This window comes from Sus scrofa, chromosome 18 (genome assembly GCF_054392235.1).
Source record: "Sus scrofa isolate SSC_HxYL_T2T_F1_AM1 chromosome 18, Sscrofa_HxYL_maternal_Yorkshire_Landrace_v2.0, whole genome shotgun sequence".
Classification (NCBI taxonomy): Eukaryota; Metazoa; Chordata; class Mammalia; order Artiodactyla; family Suidae; genus Sus; species Sus scrofa.
Genome location: NC_139400.1, coordinates 46,669,372 through 46,688,521, shown reverse-complemented (window position 1 = coordinate 46,688,521; position 19,150 = coordinate 46,669,372). Strand labels below are relative to the sequence as shown.

The window sequence follows — 19,150 nt, the reverse complement described above, 5'->3', positions numbered from 1 at the left end:
ATACACCACATTAACAAAAAAAAAAAAAGTCAAAAATCATATGATCATCTCAATAGACGCAGAAAAAGCATTTGACAAAGTTCAACATCCATTCATGATCAAGACCCTCGCCAAAGTGGGTATAGAGGGAACATACCTGAATATAATCAAAGCCATTTATGATAAACCCACAGCAAATATAATCCTCAATGGGGAAAAACTGAAAGCCTTCTCACTCAAATCTGGAACAAGACAGGGATGCCCACTCTCACCACTGCTCTTCAACATCGTTTTGGAAGTCCTGGCCACAGCAATTAGACAAACAAAAGAAATAAAAGGCATCCATATAGGAAGAGAAGAGATCAAACTGTCACTGTATGCAGATGACATGATACTATACCTAGAAAACCCTAAGGACTCAACCCCAGAACTACTTGAACTGATTAACAAATTCAGCAAAGTAGCAGGATATAAGATTAACATTCAGAAGTCAGTTGCACTTCTGTATACCAGCAATGAAATATTAGAAAAGGAATACAAAAATACGATACCTTTTAAAATTGCACCTCACAAAATCAAATACCTCGGAATACACCTGACCAAGGAGGTAAAGGACCTATATGCCGAGCACTATAAAACTTTAATCAAAGACATCAAAGAAGATGTAAAGAAATGGAAAGATATTCCATGCTCCTGGAGTGGAAAAATCAATAGTGTAAAAATGGCCATACTACCCAAAGCAATCTACAGATTCAATGCAATCCCTATCACATTACCCATGACATTTTTCACAGAACTAGAACAAACAATCCAAACATTTATATGGAACCACAAAAGACCCAGAATCGCCAAAGCAATCCTGAGAAACAAAAACCAAACAGGAGGCATCACTCTCCTAGACTTCAAGAAATACTACAAAGCCACAGTCATCAAAACAGTGTGGTACTGGTATCAAAACAGACAGACAGACCAATGGAACAGAATAGAGAATCCGGAAATAAACCCTGACACCTATGGTCAATTAATCTTTGACAAGGGAGGCAAGAACATCAAATGGGAAAAAGAAAGTCTATTCAGCAAGCGTTGCTGGGAAACCTGGACAGCTGCATGCAAAGCAATGAAACTAGAACACACCCTCACACCATGCACAAAAATAAACTCCAAATGGCTGAAAGACTTCAATATACGACAGGACACCATCAAACTCCTAGAAGAAAACATAGGCAAAACACTCTCTGACATCAACATCATGAATATTTTCTCAGGTCAGTCTCCCAAAGCAATAGAAATTAGAGCAAAAATAAACCCATGGGACCTCATCAAACTGAAAGGCTTTTGCACAGCAAAGGAAACCCAAAAGAAAACAAAAAGACAACTTACTGAATGGGAGAAAACAGTTTCAAATGATGCAACTGACAAGGGCTTAATCTCTAGAATATATAAACAACTTATACAACCCAACAGCAAAAAAGCCAATCAATCAATGGAAAAATGGGCAAAAGACCTGAATAGACATTTCTCCAAAGAAGATATACAGATGGCCAGCAAACGCATGAAAAAATGTTCAACATCGCTGGTTATAAGAGAAATGCAAATCAAAACTACCATGAGATACGACCTCACACCAGTCAGAATGGCCATCATTAATAAATCCACAAATAACAAGTGCTGGAGGGGCTGTGGAGAAAAGGGAACCCTCCTGCACTGTTGGTGGGAATGTCAACTGGTACAGCCACTATGGAGGACAGTTTGGAGATACCTTAGAAATCTATACATAGAACGTCCATATGACCCCGCCATCCCACTCTTGGGCATCTATCCGGACAAAACCCTACTTAAAAGAGACACATGCACCCGCATGTTCATTGTAGCACTATTCATAATAGCCAGGACATGGAAACAACCCAAATGTCCATCGACAGAGGATTGGATTGGGAAGAAGTGGTATATATACACAATGGAATACTACTCAGCTGTAAAAAAGGATGACATAATGCCATTTGCAGCAACATGGATGGAACTAGAGAATCTCATCCTGAGTGAAATGAGCCAGAAAGACAAAGGCAAATACCATATGATATCACTTATAACAGGAATCTAATATCCAGCACAAATGAACATCTCCTCAGAAAAGAAAATCATGGACTTGGAGAAGAGACTTGTGGCTGCCTGATGGGAGGGGGAGGGAATGGGAGGGATCAGGAGCTTGGGCTTATCAGACACAACTTAGAATAGACTTACAAGGAGATCCTGCTGAATAGCATTGAGAACTTTGTCTAGATACTCATGTTGCAACAGAAGAAAGGGGGGGAATGTAATTGTAATGTATACATGTAAGGATAACCTGACCCCCTTGCTGTACAGTGGGGAAAAAAAATATACTGGAGAAATGTCACTGAAAAAAAAAAAAAAAAACTTATGGTCTCCAGAGGAGACAGTTTGGGGGGTGGGGGGATGTGCTTGGGCTGTGGGATGGAAATCCTGTGCAATTAGATTGTTATGATCATTATAAAAAATAATAAAATTGCATCAAAAAAAGGAAAAAAAAAGACAAACATCATGTGCTATTACTTATATGTGGACTCTTAAAAAAGGATATAATGAACTTCTTTGCAGAACAGAAACTGACTCACAGACTTTGAAAAACTTATGTTTACCAAAGGAGACAGGTTGTAGGAAGGGGATGGGCTGGGGGTTTGGGATAGAAATGTTGTAAAATTGGGTTGTGATGATGGTTGTACAACTATAAATATAATAAAATTCATTCAGTTAAAAAAAAAAAGACTGATAGTTTCTAAGACCGTGTAATGTTTACTGTGGGTCCAACATATTATTATTCTGTTGTATACATTTGAAAATTTCAATAAAAATTTTTTTTATGTAAAGAAACTAAAAAGTGATGTGCCTCCATGGGGTGTCAAGGGCAACATGAAACCTCTGTGCATCTTGGTACAGAGCATTAAATACCAGCAAAGTGATTTAAAAAGGCATCAGGTAATGGTAGGCATGTTCTGTTGATCTGAAGCTGAGCCTCGAGTGGCTCTGCATACATGAAAGGCAGGGGTAAGATGTCTTCCTCTTCCCAGATTCCCCTCTTGCTTGGTCTTGGCTCTCTGGCACCACACTTCATGAAACTATATCACTGGTATAAATTGTCCACATGCATTGGGCTGGTGACAAAACCATCACAGAGTTGGGAAGGTATTTCTAAACTCCAAACAAACAGTTTGAAATACTTTTAAAGGAAAATCGGTTGCTATGTTGAACTAATCTTAAAAAGACTTAAAAGGAACACTTCCTAATACTCTTTTTTAAAAAGTATTTTTGTACTGCCTTATAATCTACTTCTTATTTTGTCAGGAACAACAACAACAAAAAAGTCAATAAACTATAATAGAATAGAATCTTGAAAAAAAAAAACCCAAAAACCCACAAACCAAAAAGCATGAATCACTATGCTGAATACCTGAAACTAACACAATATTGTAAATCAGCAATCCTTCATTAAAAAACAAAAACACCTCTGTGGGTAATCTGCTATCTTAAAGCTACTGACAAACTCTTTTAAACTTTCTATTAGAGTAGCATGATTTACTTGGAACCATAACTGCTTGCATAGATCAACATGAACTGTTTTTGTACTCTTTGCTTCTATTTTCTTTAGACAATAAAAATAATAATTTTCAAAAGTGCTAGAAATCCCCAGTGAAATTAACAGATTCAGGCAAGGATCATTGATACATGCTAAAACCATTACATGAGACTGTGTTGGGAGACAGGATATTCATATAGTATCACCTCACAGATCATTTATTAAAAAGGGGACAAGGAGAATGTAGTTTTACAAAGGAAAGTGCTCACGATCCCCACCTTAAATAAGGATCAAAGTTAGTGTCTCTAATGGTGAGACCCTGTCATGGGGTGGCTCCTGATCAGTTCAGTATCATTTATGTAGTGTTCTTGTCAGAATGTTTACTCTGAGTCTAATCATGAATAGTCAAACATATCCAGCTTTCGACCATTCTGTAAGAACAGTGGCCAGGACTTTAAGAGTCTCATGCTCTACCAACTGAGCTAGCTGGGCGACTTAACAGTGACCAGGACTTTAAAAACAGCATGATAAAAAATAAAAAGTGATGAAGTAGCTCCATTTTAAAAGAGGCTAAAGAGGTATGACCACCAAAAGTAATGCATGAACCTTGACTGGACCTAGATTAAAAAAAACAACAACAAAAAACAAACAAACAAACAAAAAACACTTATGAAAGACATTTCTGGAACAGCTGGGGAAATTTAAATATTCTGTATGAAGTAGTGGATAACATTGAATTAACATTCACTTTCTTAAGTGTGATAATGATATCTGTGTTAAGTAGAAGAGAATGTCTTCATTCTTAGCAGATACATGCTCATGTTTTTAAGGAAAGAAACGTCAAGTGTACAATTGCTTTTAAAAAGTCACAGAGGGAGTTCCCTTGTAGCATAGTAGGTTAAGGATCCTGTGTTGTCTCCACAGTGGCTTGGGTGGCTGCCATGGCACAGGTTTGATCCCTGGCCTGGGGAGCCATGGGCACAGCCAAAAAAGAAAAAAATCACTGAGGACAGCATCAATAAAATGGAAAGAGAACCTACAGAACAAGAGAAAATATTTTGTAAATCATTATTTGATAGATTTTATCTAGAATATGTAACTCTTATAACTCAATAATAAAAAGAAAAATAAATCAATTAAAAACGGGTAAAGGATCTAAATAGCTCTCCAAAGGAAATATAAAAATAGCCAATAACCACATGAAAAAATGCTCAAGGTCTTCAGTCATCAGGGAAATGCAAATCAAAACCACAGTAAGGAGTTCCCGTCGTGGCGCAGTGGTTAACGAATCCGACTAGGAACCATGAGGTTGCGGGTTCGATCCCTGCCCTATGCTCAGTGGGTTAACGATCCGGCGTTGCCGTGAGCTGTGGTGTAGGTTGCAGACGCGGCTCGGATCCCGCGTTGCTGTGGCTCTGGCGTAGGCCGGTGGCTACAGCTCCGATTCAACCCCTAGCCTGGGAACCTCCATATGCCGCGGGAGCGGCCCAAGAAATAGCAGCAACAACAACAACAACAACAACAACAAAAAAGACAAAAGACAAAAAAAAAAAAAAAAAAAAAAAAAAAAAAAAAAAAAACCACAGTAAGATTACCACTTCACACCCACTAGGATGATTATAATATTAATTTTTAAAAAGTGAAAGTTGCAAGTTTTGATGAGGATATAGAAAAATAGAAACCCTCATATATTGTGGTGGGAATGTAAGATGGCGCACTTTGGAAATAGTGAAAGTTCCTCAAAAGGTTGGAAATAGAGTTACCTTATAACTCCAAAATTCCACTAAGTATATACCCAATAGACTTACAAACATAAACTTGTGCACAAATATTGATAGCATTGTTCGTTAAGAGCCAAAAAAGTGGGAACAACCCAATGCTTATTAACTGGTGAATGGATAAATAAAATATGCACTGGAATAATATTCAGCAATAAAAAGGACTTAATATTGATACTTGCTACAATATGAATGATCTTTAAAAACATTATGCTAAGTGAAAGCAGCCAGCTACAAAGGATCACATATCACATGATTCCATTTATACGCAATGGCTAAAACAGGCAAAACTAATAAAAGTAGACTGAGGGTTACTTATAGCTGGGAGCAGTGGGGAGAAAGAATAGAGAATGACTGCTCATGGGCACAAGTTTCTTTTGGGGGAGATGAAATGTTCTGGAATTAGATAGTGGTGATGACTGCAAAACTCCATGAATACCATTAAAACCACCGAACTGTACCTTTTAAATGGGTGAATTATATGTCATATGAATGATATACCTCAATAAAGCCTTTTTTTTTTTTTGGTCTTTCGAGGGCTGCACCTATGGCATATGGAGGTTCCCAGGCTAGGGGTCCAATCAGAGCTACAGCCTCTGGCCTACACCAGAGCCACAGCAACGTGGGATCCGAGCCACGTCTGCGACCTACACCACAGCTCACAGCAATGCTGGATCCTTAACCCACTGAGCAAGGCTTGGGATTGAACCCACAACCTCATGGTTCCCAGTCGGATTTGTTTCTGCTGCACCACGATGGGAACTCCTCAATAAAGCTATTTTTAAAGTCAGAGAAAGAGAAAGCAAAAATGGCAAAAATGTTAACAATTTGTGAATGAAATGTATATATGTTTTCATTCTACCATTATCTCCCTATTTTTTCAGGTTTGAAATTTTTCAAAATCAAATGGGGAAAAAATGTTAACAAAATGTAGTTTGAGAAAACCAGCACTAATTTCAAGTAACAAATGTTTAATTTTCAATAGGTGAGTGGAATTCTCTGATCAGCAGATTAGGATATAGCCAAAATCAACAGACAATCACCCAATACATCAGAAGAACCTAGAGTCAAGGGACACCCACCTGGCTTCGAGGTATCAGTCCATCCCCTCTTGGCTCGTACACAATAATCCCATCTTGTATTGGGGTCCTTGACAAACCTTCCAATATCTTTGAAGAGTTCACAAAAAGACATTTGGCTGGCTTGATAAACAGTGTAGTAGAGGAGGGCAGCCCTCCACAAAAATGGGTCTTTTCTAAACAGGACACTGTGAATACTTGCCAGTCCTTCCTCTGTGGGATTGTTTGGCTTTAGCTCATGTTTTTTACGGCCAGTCCAGCTGTTCCATGGCTGTTGAAGATTGTTAATACCTCGAAAATAATGTGTGCCTGCAGAGAAGAAAAGGCACATGACAAACAAGAAATGCCATTCTTATTTTAATCCTTCTCCCAAAAAAGATTCTACCAACAATTCTAAGACCAAACTGATGTGTACCTACAAATAAAAAAAGTAGAAAATGACCTAACCCTAAGGCCCTCTGGTTGGAAGGAGTACACTGCCTTCAGAATGATTACATGTCTCATTAGAAAAGGTATAAACTTTTAGAGCAATTAATTTTTTAAATACAGGAATTATGGACTTGATATTTAAGAGGAATCTCAGTGATCACTTAATTCAACGCCCTCAGTTGAAGGTGGGGGAACTGAAACCCAGAGGAGTTAAATGACTTTTTTTTTTTTTTTAAATACTCTTTATTTATTTATTTATTCATTTATTTTTTGTCTTTTTGTCTTTTGTCATTGTTGTTGCTATTTCTTGGGCCGCTCCCACGGCATATGGAGATTCCCAGGCTAGGGGTTGAATCGGAGCTGTAGCCACCGGCCTACGCCAGACCCACAGCAACGTGGGATCCGAGCCGTGTCTGCAACCTACACCACAGCTCACAGCAACGCCGGATCGTTAACCCACTGAGCAAGGGCAGGGACCGAACCCGCCACCTCATGGTTCCTAGTCGGATTCGTTAACCACTGCGCCACGACGGGAACTCCTAAATGACTTTTCAAGCTTAATACAGCTACTCAGCACCCTAAAAAAATCTAACTTGAAGTGAGACATTCATGTCTTAGCTTTTGTTCTAGTGTAACCTAACAATCTCATTACTCTTTTTTCTTTTGGGGCCTCAGAGCTGCAGCTGCTGGCCCATGCCACAGCAACGCAGGATCCGAGCCACATCTGCAACTTACACCTCAGCTCATGGCAATGCCATATTCTTACCCACTGAGAAAGGCCAGGGATCAAACCCATACCCTCATGGATACAACGTTATGTTCTTAACCCACTGGGCCACAACAGGAACTCCACTTTTTTTTTTATCAAATATTGCTAAGAAAAAGCCCAGTACAAAAGAGTATGTCCTTGAAGTAATTTCTGCCATCACAAGTGAATAAAAGGAGAAAGGCTGCCCCTTACCTATTTCATGCCTCAGCATTCCCTCCAGCCAGTGTTCACGTGCAGTGGAGACATTGATGGTCAGTGTTGGACATCCATTCACTACTGTCATGGAAGCTCGGGAAAGCAGGTCCTCAGTGAGATGAACTACAATCTAAGGACCAAGAAGAAAAAAAAATATATAAAAATACATATATATAAACATAGCAAGCAGGGCGGAAAAGCTTTCACAGAAAACAATGGAATGGACCAATAAAGTAACACCTTTTTCTTTTATTTACACCAACTTGTATCTCCCAGAAAGAAACCAAGATGATGAAACGCAGAGCCGATCACTTTTGATCCTTCTGATTCTGAAGCTTTGGGAACTCAAGAACGTTTATTGGATTGAAAAAAAAGTAGATGGCTGTGCTAAGGAAGACACAGAGAACTTAAATTGTGCCTCTGCTATGCTCTCAAATATAGTCCCCTGGCTGAAATGATGCAAAGAAGGTGCAGGGGCCAGAGTCCTATTCACTGCTAGGCCAAGGCTTATTTCAAAGCTGAACACTAGGAACTGGGCACTAATAAGAGAAGCCCCTATGGCAAATCTCTTCATTAATACTTTTCATAAAGCAACCCATATAATCTCATGAGCTACATAAAAATGGTACTAAGAAAAGAAAAATAGAAAACAATAAACATAACAACTCAATGCAACAGGAACTTAGAAATCTGGGTAACTAATGAGTAAAACAGGGTTCAGGAAATAAAACCTACCAGGGACAAATGCACTGACTGAGAGTTAAAGTACCTAGTCAACGTGTCGACATTCACTCAAGATTCCTATCTCATGGAGTTCCTGCTGTGGCACAATGGGTTAAGAATCCAACTGTAGTGACTCCGGTCACTGAGGAGGTATGGGTTCAATCCCCTGTCCAGTGCAGTGGGTTAAAGGACCCAGTGTTACCGCAGCTGCAGCTTGGATTCAATCCCTGGCCCAGGAACTTCCTTATCTCACAGGTGCACCCATAAAAAAGTAATTGGTGAATTACTTAAAAAAAAAAAAAAAATTCATACCTCACCCATGCAGCCTTCTTTCATCATGTACTTCCTAACATGACTCCAGATTCGAGTTTTAGATAGCAGGCTACCACCGGTGGCCTGTTCAAATTTTTCATAACTTCCATACTTTTGTAAAGTCAGTTCCATAATATTGATGGACTATAAAAGAAACAGAGAATGAAAGTAAACAGCCTATTACTTTGAGATGAATAATGAGCTGGAATTCTTATCATGACCCATTCTATGTTTATCAATTTCCAAATTAAACTGCAGCTGAGGTGCTACATTGCTCTAATCCTAAATAGCTTTCAATCATTTTCACAAATTTTTACAAATATCTGTGTACGTATATCTCCTCAACACACTGAAGGATATATAAAGGGGCTCAAGCACTGCACAACTGTCAACATCTGACAGGCCTAGAAGCTAAAGCAGAGAAGCTCCTTAGCTTCTTTAGGACCATCTGATGGTCTTGCAGGAGAACTCAGAAAGTATATCTCAAGACTATTTCCAAATAGTAATTATAGTTTAGTGACATTAAAGAAAAAAATTCTCATTTTTTTTTTTAGGAACACACAAAAGAATCAACCATTCTCCTGTGATGATTCTATAGAAGCTGATGTTTTTCTAGGCTACTCTCTGGCAGACAACATAGTCTCAACATTACTAAGAACACTTTTGTCTTTCAGACATGACAGGGTACTGTCTACTTTTCATTCTTCATAAATTTTTACATCAAAAGATTATGAAAGTTGAAATATTTTTCTCTAAAAACAAATACACAGAAACAAAGACTAAAAAACTGGTAACAAATAATAAATGAACAGTTATTTATGCGAAAGCCACAAAAGGGGAAAACCTAAGGAAGGAAAATGCTCTTCAAAGGTATTTTGGGAAAGAAACTCAAAAATTCAAATATGTCTTATATGAATGATAACAGAAGCCAGAAAATTCAGATACATGTTCCATGAAGTCTATAGTTTCTAGCTGTTGTCAGACTATTACAGAGATTAAAAGTACTAACTCTTGAGTCAGACTACCTGAGCTGATGTCCTGGTTTTGTCACTTTCTGGTTGTGTGACGCTTGGTAAGTCACTAAACTTGTTAGTAAGCCTCCTCGCTGATAAAAGGGATAGCAATGACAATGTCTACTTCATGGTTTTATTGAGAAAATGTATATAGGCTTTGAAAGTATGTACTTAATTTTGGACAAAATTAGCTTTTCTAGCATATGCTTACTCAGTAGGAAAATGTGGTTATCTGGTTCCTATTCATTATGGCAGATATAAAACAGTCTAGAGAATTAAGAAAAACTTAAATATATAGATGTTCCTTGTTACCATCAATAAATGGTACTTAGTAGGAGGCTGTTAAGCATTCACATTCATAATAGGTATTCATTCATATTCATAACAGGGAATAAAGATTTTATACGGAAAATTTATATTGAAAAAGTACCCTATAAGATTAAAAAAACTTGGAGTTCCGGAGTTCCCATCGTGGCTCAGTGGTTAACGAATCTGACTAGGAACCATGAGGATCCCTGGCTTTGCTCAGTGGGTTAAAGATCTGGCATTACCGTGAGCTGTGGTGTAGGTTGCAGATACAGCTCAGATCCTGCGTTGCTGTGGCTCTGGCGTAGGCTGGCGGCTACAGCTCTGATTAGACCCCTAGCCTGGGAAACTCCACATGCCATGGGAGTGGCCCTAGAAATCGCAAAAAGACAAAAAAAAAAAAAAAAAAAAAAAAAAAAAAGACAAAAAAACTTGGAGTTCCCATTTGATTCAGTGGGTTAATAATCTGGCATTGCCACTGCAGTGGCTTGGGTCTCTGCTGTGGCACAAGTTCAATCCCTGGCCCAGGAACTTCTGTAAGTGTAGCTACAAAAAAACAATAAAAAAAATTTACCCTGGCAGTTTAACGACATTGAGGCAAACTTTACCTCTGAACTATTATGTACATCAAAGAATGAATAAAAATAGTAGGTTTTTTTTTGAAGGGGTGTAATTTTTCCATCAAAATTATATAATTGTGTATCATTTCTTTCACTTCATGGCTTACATGGCACCATCAAGGTAGCAACCCTACACAGGTGCTACATGGATGTTCCTAAAAGCTTATCTTAATATTATGTCATGCTTGATCATTCTTTGGTGAAGTACCCACCCTATTGTCATCTCTTTTTTTTTTTTTCATTAGTTTTTCAACAAGTCCAACCTAGACAGATTTGTCAGTGATCATAAAGATCTCTAGAATCCTCCCCTGACTCCCCAATCTATCTGCACTAAATAGGCCCCAGCACAGAGACAGAGACAGTGGTTGAAAAAGTGAATAAATTCAAGCTTTAAGAGAGAAATCAGAAATGTTCAGTGGTTACTTTATTAGTGAATATTTTTATGTTACAACTTCTGCTTCCTTATGCAATCTCTAGAGGGCACAAAAATTTTACAAGTATGATCTCAATTTTGTAAAAAGGAAAAGGCAATAAGCACTTAAAAAAGGCACAAATAAGCCTAGAAGGATATACCCAAAGGCTACAGGATGTGGCATTCATTTTTGGGAAGGGGTGATACATTGCACTGATGTTTAATTCCTTGTACCTTACAGAAGTTTTAAAAGTCTTTACAATATGCAAAGGAAAAAGTCATTATTTTTTCCAGTTTTACTGAGGTATGATTAACTAATAAAAATTGCATACATAGGAGTTTCCGTTGTGGTACAGCAGAAATGAATCCAACTAGTAACTATGAGGTTGTGGGTTCAATCTCTGGCCTTGCTCATGGGTTAAGGATCCGGTGTTGCCCTGAGCTGTACTGTAGGTCACAGACGCAGCTCGGATCCCACATTGCTGCGGTTGTGTCGTAGGCCGGCACCTGTAGTTCCGATTCGACCCCTAGGCCTGGGAACCTCCATATGCCATGGATGTGGCCCTAAAAAAGACAAAAGACAAAAAAAAATTGCATGTATTTAGGCTGTACAGTGTAATGTTTTTTTTTTGGTTTTTTTTGTCTTTTTGCGATTTCTTGGGCCGCTCCCGTGGCATATGGAGGTTCCCAGGCCAGGGGTCGAATCGGAGCTGTAGCCACTAGCCTACGCCAGAGCCACAGCAACGCGGGATCTGAGCCGCGTCTGCAACCTACACCACAGCTCATGGCAACGCCGGATCGTTAACCCACTGAGCAAGGGCAGGGACCGAACCCGCAACCTCATGGTTCCTAGTCGGATTCGTTAACCACTGCGCCACGACGGGAACTCCCAGTGTAATGTTTTTTAAGGTGTACCATGTGGTGACAGTATATGTGTAGACTGTGGAATGATTACTACGAGCAAATTATTAATCTATTGCCTCATGCAGTTACTCTGTTTTTGATGTGGTGGAAACATCTAAGAGCTTAGCAAATTGCAAATATACAGTATTATTACCTATAATCATCATGCTGTACATTAGATACCTAGAACTTACTCAGTTTAAAACTGAAAGTTTGATCCACAAACTTTGACCCACATTTCCCTACAAAAAGTTTTTTTTTTTTTTAAAGGAGAAAAGAGAATTCACCCTCTCCTCCTAGAGTTCAGAGAATGAATATCTATGCCACTTTGAGAATCAAGCTTTCACACACCTCCACATGGTTAATACTCTGAAGAGGCCACAGATTTCACATCAAATGTCTCTTCCCCACTAATATGATCATTTAAGTTAATCAGAAAACTATATCTCCCAATATTGGTGGGGGATTCAAACATGCAGCAGCTTAATTATTTCAATCATCACTTTCAATCTGCCATCCATAATATTCCTTTCCTAGGGAAAGAATACTCTACCAAGCAAGGTTATAAGGTTCCTTAAGAGGACTCAAATCAGTAAAATTAGAAATGAAAAAGGGAAAGTTACAATTGTCATCACAGAAATCTAAGGGATCATAAAAGACAACTACAAGAAACTATATGCCAATAAAATGGACAGCCTAGAAGAAATGAACAAATTCTTATAAAGGTACACTCTTCCAAGACTGAACCTAGAAGAAATAGAAAATATGAACACACCAATTAACATGTATGGAAATTGAAACTGTGATTTAAAAATTTCCAACAAACAAAAGTCCAGGACCAGATGGCTTCACAGGTGAACTCACCCAAACATTTAGAGAAGAGTTAACACCTATGCTTATCAAAGTATTCCAAAAACACTGCAGAAAAAGGAACTCTTTGCACCTCATTTTGAGGCCAGCATTACCCTGACAGCAAAAACAAAGATATCACAAAAAAGAAATTTACAGACAAGTATCACTGATAACCAAAAATACAAAAATCCTCAGCAAAATATTAGCAAACTAAATACAACAATATATTCAAAAGATTCAAACACTATGATCAAGTGGGTATTACCCCAGGTATGCAAGGATTTTTCAATATCCCAAATCAAGCAGTGTGATATACCACATTAAAAAACTGAAGAATAAAAACCATATAATTATCTCAATAGACGGAGAAAAATCTTTTGACAAAATCCAACATACATTTCTGATTAAAAAAACTCTCCAGAAAGTGGACAAAGAGGAAACTTACGTCAACATAATAAAGGCCATATACGACAAATCCACAGCTAACGTCATTCCCTGTGGTGAAAAGCTGAAAGAACTCCTCTAAGACCAGGCATAAGATAAGGATGTTCACTCTCACCACTTTTATTCAACATTGGTTTTGGAAATCCTAGCCCTTGCAATCAAAAAAGAAAAAGAAATTTTAAAAAAGCCCAATTGGAAAAGAAGTAAAATTGTATTGAAGTAGTATTGTATGTGATACTATACATAGAAAACTCTAAAGAAGCTACCAGAAACTACTAGAGCTCATCAATGAATTTGGTAAAGTTGAAGGATATAAAATTAATACACAGAAATCTGTTGCATTTCTATAACAATGAAATAACAGAAAGAGAAATTAGGGAAACAATCCTATCTACCATTGCGTCAAAAATAAAACACTAGCGTTCCCGTTGTGGCTCAGCAGAAATGAATCTCACTAGCACACATGAGGGTTAAGGTTTGATCCCTGGCCTCGCTCAGTGGATTAAGGATCTGGCATGGTTGTGAGCTGTAGTGTAGGTCACAGACGTGGCTCAGATCCTGCATTGCTGTGGCTGTGGTGTAGGCCAGCAGCTATAGCTCCAATTCAACCCTTAGCCTTGGAACCTCCATATGCCATGGATGTGGCCTTAAAAATAAAATACCTAGGAATAAACCTACCTACGGAGGCAAAAGACCTGTACTCTGATAACTACAAGACAGTGTTGAAGGAAGTCAAAGATGACACAGATGGAAAGATATACCATACTCTCGGATTGGAAGTATCAATATTGTCAAAATGATTACACTACCCAAGGCAATCTACAGAGTCAGTGCAATCCATATTAAATTACCAATGGCATTTTTCACAGAACTAGAACCAAAAATGTTTAAATTTGTTTGGAAACAAAAGGCCCTGCACATCCAAAACAATCTTGAGAAAGAAAAACAGAGCTGGAAGAATCAGGCTCCCTGAATTCAGAAAATACTATAAAGCTACAGTCATCAAAACAGTATGGTACTGGCATAAAAACAGAAATATACATCAGTGGAACAGGACAGAAAGCCCAGAAATAAACCCATGCACATATGGTCATTTAATCTATGACAAAGGAGACAAGAACATACAATGGAGAAAAGACCGTCTCCTCAATGAGTGGTGCTGGGAAAACTGGACAGCCACGTGTAGAAGAATGAAATTAGAACACTTCCTGGAGTTCTCACTGTGGCTCAGCAGAAACATATCTGCCTAGGAACCGTTCAATCCCTGTGGGTTCAATCCCTGGCCTCGCTCAGTGGGTTACAGGCTCAGCATTGCCATAAGCTGTGGTATAGGTTGCAGATACTGCTCATCCTGTGTTGCTGTGGCTGTGGTGTAGGCCAGCAACTGTAGCTCTGATTTGACCCCTAGGAACCTCCATATGCCGTGGGTGTGGCCCTAAAAAGCTTAAAAAAAAAAACAAAAAACAAAAAACAAAAAATAAAAAACTCAAAATAGATTACAGACCTAAATTTAGACCAGATATTACAAAAGTCCTAGAGGAAAACAGGCAGGAACATTCTTTGACATGAACCACAACAGTATCTTTTCAGATCCACCTCCTAATGAAAACAAAAATAAAAATAAACAAACGGGACCTAATTCAACTTAAAAGCTTTTGCACAGCAAAGAAAACCATTAATGAAATGAAAAGACAAACCAAACAATGGGGAAAAAAATCTTTGCAAATGAAGTGAGCAACAAGGGATTAATCTCCAAAATATACAAACATCCCATACAGATTTACATTTAAAAAAAACCACAGCAATCCAATTAAAAAACAGACATTTCTCCAAAGGAGGGAAAAAGCCAAAAAGCACATAGAAGCTTATCATCACTAATTATTAGAGAAATGTGAATCAAAATTACAATGAGGTAACACTTCACACCAGTCAGAATGGCCATCATCAAAATGTCCATAATAAAAGCTGGAGAGGGTATGGAGGAAAGGGAAATCTCCTGCACTGTTGCAGAGAATGTAAATTGGTGTAACCATTATGGAGGACAGCAAGCAGGTTTATCAGAAAACTGAATATAGAACTACTTCATGATCCAAAAATCCCACTCCTGGGCATCTCTCCAGAGAAAGCCATAACTTGAAAAGGTACATGCACCCTAATGTTCACTGCAGCACTATTTACAACAGCCAAGACATGGAAGGAACCTAAATGTCCACAGAGGAATGAATAAGGATGTGGTACATACACACCATGTGATATTACTCAGCCGTAAAAAGCATGAAATAACCTATTTGCAGCAACATGGATGGACTTAGAAATTATCATACTAAGTGAATAAGTCAGACAGAGAAAGACAAATACCATATTAGATCACTAATATGTGGAATCTAATAGAGTAGAACTGTAAAAAACAGAAAGAGACTTACATATTTTGAAATCAAAAACTTATGTTTACCGAAGGGGAAATGTGGCAGGGAGGGATAAATTATGGGGTTGAGATTGATATATACACACTACTATATAGAGAATAGACAGGTAATGGGGACCTACTGTATGGCATAGGGTAATTTATTCAGTACTGTGTGGTAACTTATGTGGGAAAAGAATCTGAAAAGGAATGGATATATGCGTATGCAGAATTTATTTTACTGTATGCCTGAAATTGACAATACTTTGTAAGTCAACTATACTCCAGTAAAATATTTTTAAAAACACATAAAAAATTAAACTGCTCCCCTGCTTATCATACACAAAAATTAACTCAAAATGGATCAAAGACATCAATGTAAGAGCTAAAGTTACAAAAGTATTACAAAGAGAGCATCGGCATAAATTTTCATGGTCTTGGATTAGGCAGCAGTTTCTTAGATATGGCACCAAAGGTACAAATAACAAAACAGAGAGCTAGACTTCATCCAAATTCCAAACTTTTGTGCTTCAAAGGACACCATCAAAGTGAAAAGATAACCCATAGGACAGGAGAAAATGTTTGCAAATTTCGTTATCTGAAGCGACTTGTATCTAAAATATATAAAGAATTCCTACAACTCCAATAATAAAAATACAAATTCAATTAAAAAATGGAGAAGGAAGTTCCTGTTGGGGGTCAGCAGGTTAAGGATCTGACACTGTCTCTGAGTATGCGGGTTTGATCTCTGGCCTCACTCAGTGGTTTAAGGACCCAGCATTCCCACCAAACTGTGGCACAGCTTGCAGATGTAGCTCAGATCTGGTGTTGCTGTGGCTGTGGCAGAGGCCTCAGCTGCAGCTCCAATTTAACCCCTAGCCTGGGAACTTTCATATGCCACAGGTGTGGCCTTAACAAGGAAAAAAAAAAATGGGCAAAAGATCTGAATAGACAGTTTCCCAGAGAAGATATACAAATAACCCATAAGCACATGAAAAGATGCTCAACATCATTAGTCATGAGAGAAATGGAAATCACAACCACACGCCATAACCACTAGAATGGCTATGAAAATAGAAACAAGAGTTGACCAAAAAATGACAAGGATGTAGAGAAATTCGAACTCATATGCTGCTGGCAGGAATATAAAATGATGTAGTCACTTTGGAAAAAGTCTTCCTCAAACAGTTAGATACACAGTTCCCATAGGTCTCACTACCATATGATCTACTACGATATGATCCACTGCTAGGTATGTACTCAAGATAACTGAAAATATATATCCACAAAAAAATTTGTACACAAATGTTCAGGGCAGCATTGTTCATAATATCCCCAAAGTAGAAACAACCCAAATGTCTATCAACAGATAAATGGACGTAAAAAATGTTTTATATATATATATATAATACTACTCAACAAAAAAGTACTGATATATGGTATGATATATATTAATCTTGAAAACATGCTAGGTAAAAGAAACTAGTCACACCACACCACATATTGTCTAACTATTTATATGAAATGTTCAGAATAAGGAAATCCATAGAGAGAGAAAGCAGACTGATGACTGTCTAGGGCTAGGGCAGTAGAGCTGGTGGGACATGGTGAGTCACTTCTAATGCGTACAGGGTTTCCTTTTGGGGTGATGAAATGTCCTCTAATTTGATAGTGGTAATGACTGCATAATTCAAAATATACTGAAAATCAGTTAACTACACAGTTTAGATGGGCAAATATGGCATGTGAATTATACCTTCATAAAGCTGTTATTAAAAAAGGAATAGTAATCGAATTACAGTATTCAAATCACAGTATATTTTAACCAGTAATTCAAAAAATGAAAAATCTCTATATACAATTTACAGCATTGTCTTAGATGATATAACAAACTTTCTAAAAAAAAAATCTTAACACTGTTGAGTGATTTACTTTTGGTTTACTTGTGATTCTGTTTGCTATTTAACAACTTGGAAATCTGACCATCAATCATGAGCCACTTCAATAGTCATGTGCTAAAAACCTATTTCTCTCTTCAATTGCAGTTTTCACTCAATGAAAAGCTATATACAATAGGGACACCACTATGATGAGTCCAAGTGATACTGTGGAAAGACTAGAAGTCAAAAGATCTGGTTTTACATTAGTGCCCTATCTTTTACCGACTGTGTGATCTTAGGTATGTCATTTTACCTTTCTCAGATTTAGTTCCCTCAGTGGGTAAATGGAGATGGAAATCTCTGCCCTATTTACCTCACAAAATTGGTGTGAGGATGAAATTAGAGATAGAGAGTAAAAGAGAGGAGGGAGAGGGAGAGAAAGAAAAACTATAATGTGTTTTGTAGTCTATTTCCTATATTACTGTATAGAGTATTTAAATTTTAGCAAAAGACTGCTCGGCTTTGGTTTTAGAATTTAAAGAGATTTGACGTCTATTCAGTCCCAATCCTCTCTTCATTCCTCCCATTTTTAGTAAGTTCTACCATCTAAAACTCCAACTCCCTTCACCCCTCACCTCAAGTACTGAATAACCCCCGGAGATCACATAGTCCTTTTCTTTAAGTCAGTGATTTCCAAACTGGTTGTTTGTTGTTGTTGTTTCAAAAAGTGGTGGACAAGATACAATTTTTAAAAGGGTTCCATGGCCAATTGTTTTTAAAATGTTGGGTTAAACAAAGTTAAGCAAGACTCTTCTAGCCTTTATTATGATACTACATGTGATGAATACAACATTTTGCGTTTCCCACTTTATACGGCCCTCTTTCTCATTCAGTATTCATCAAAGCGGTCTGAAAATGTTTCTTTCAGATTAAGCATGACATACACACACATTCTGGTACTCTAACATTCTCAGGATGAAAAGCAAAATTCCATGTATTGAATTAATTTTTCGCTGGTGGATACTGCTTCTTGGAAGCAAACCAGATCTATAAAGATGTGGATTACTCAATCAGGTCATTAGGCCTCCATTTAAGGTATTACAGCCACAAACTGATGGGACACTAGAGCAATTGTTACACATCCAAGTACCTTCAGCTGCAAGCAATAACCTCTGTGTAAAGTTACTGAGTATAAGAAATCTGGGAAGAAAAAAGAATGTATACATGTATGTGTAACTGGGTCACCATGCTGTACAACAGAAAACTGACAGAACATTGTAAACCAGCTATAATGGGGAAAAATTATATAAAAACAAAAACACAAAACAAAAAGAAATCTAGGAGATGCAACAGATTAAAACATTATATACCAATGTTTTAAAAAACTGAGCTCACCCACAAAAAAAAAAAAAAAAAAAAAAAGCATCTATGTGCAAGGTGAACTTGACCCTAAAGTCACA

The 19,150-nt window shown here is 37.8% G+C and overlaps 2 protein-coding genes across 54 annotated transcripts in view; one reads left to right on the top strand and one right to left on the bottom strand.

Annotated features, from left to right (window-relative positions):
* The window catches only part of MATCAP2 (microtubule associated tyrosine carboxypeptidase 2), a 174,225-nt gene that overhangs the window by 16,799 nt on the left and 138,276 nt on the right, over positions 1-19,150 (bottom strand). For 18 of the 38 annotated variants that reach the window (XM_085005817.1, XM_085005824.1, XM_085005816.1 and 15 more), the window contains 3 exons: positions 8,857-9,000; positions 7,819-7,951; positions 6,432-6,737 (listed from right to left, as the gene is read on the bottom strand). In XM_085005817.1, coding sequence (XP_084861943.1) covers positions 6,432-6,737; positions 7,819-7,951; positions 8,857-9,000 — 583 coding nt within the window. The remainder of the gene's footprint in view (positions 1-6,431; positions 6,738-7,818; positions 7,952-8,856; positions 9,001-19,150) is intronic. The other 20 variants (XM_085005826.1, XM_085005809.1, XM_085005808.1 and 17 more) reach the window with 3 other exon arrangements.
* Positions 1-19,150, top strand: part of ANLN (anillin, actin binding protein) — a 170,984-nt gene that overhangs the window by 42,369 nt on the left and 109,465 nt on the right. The gene's annotated exons all lie outside the window — the stretch shown is intronic.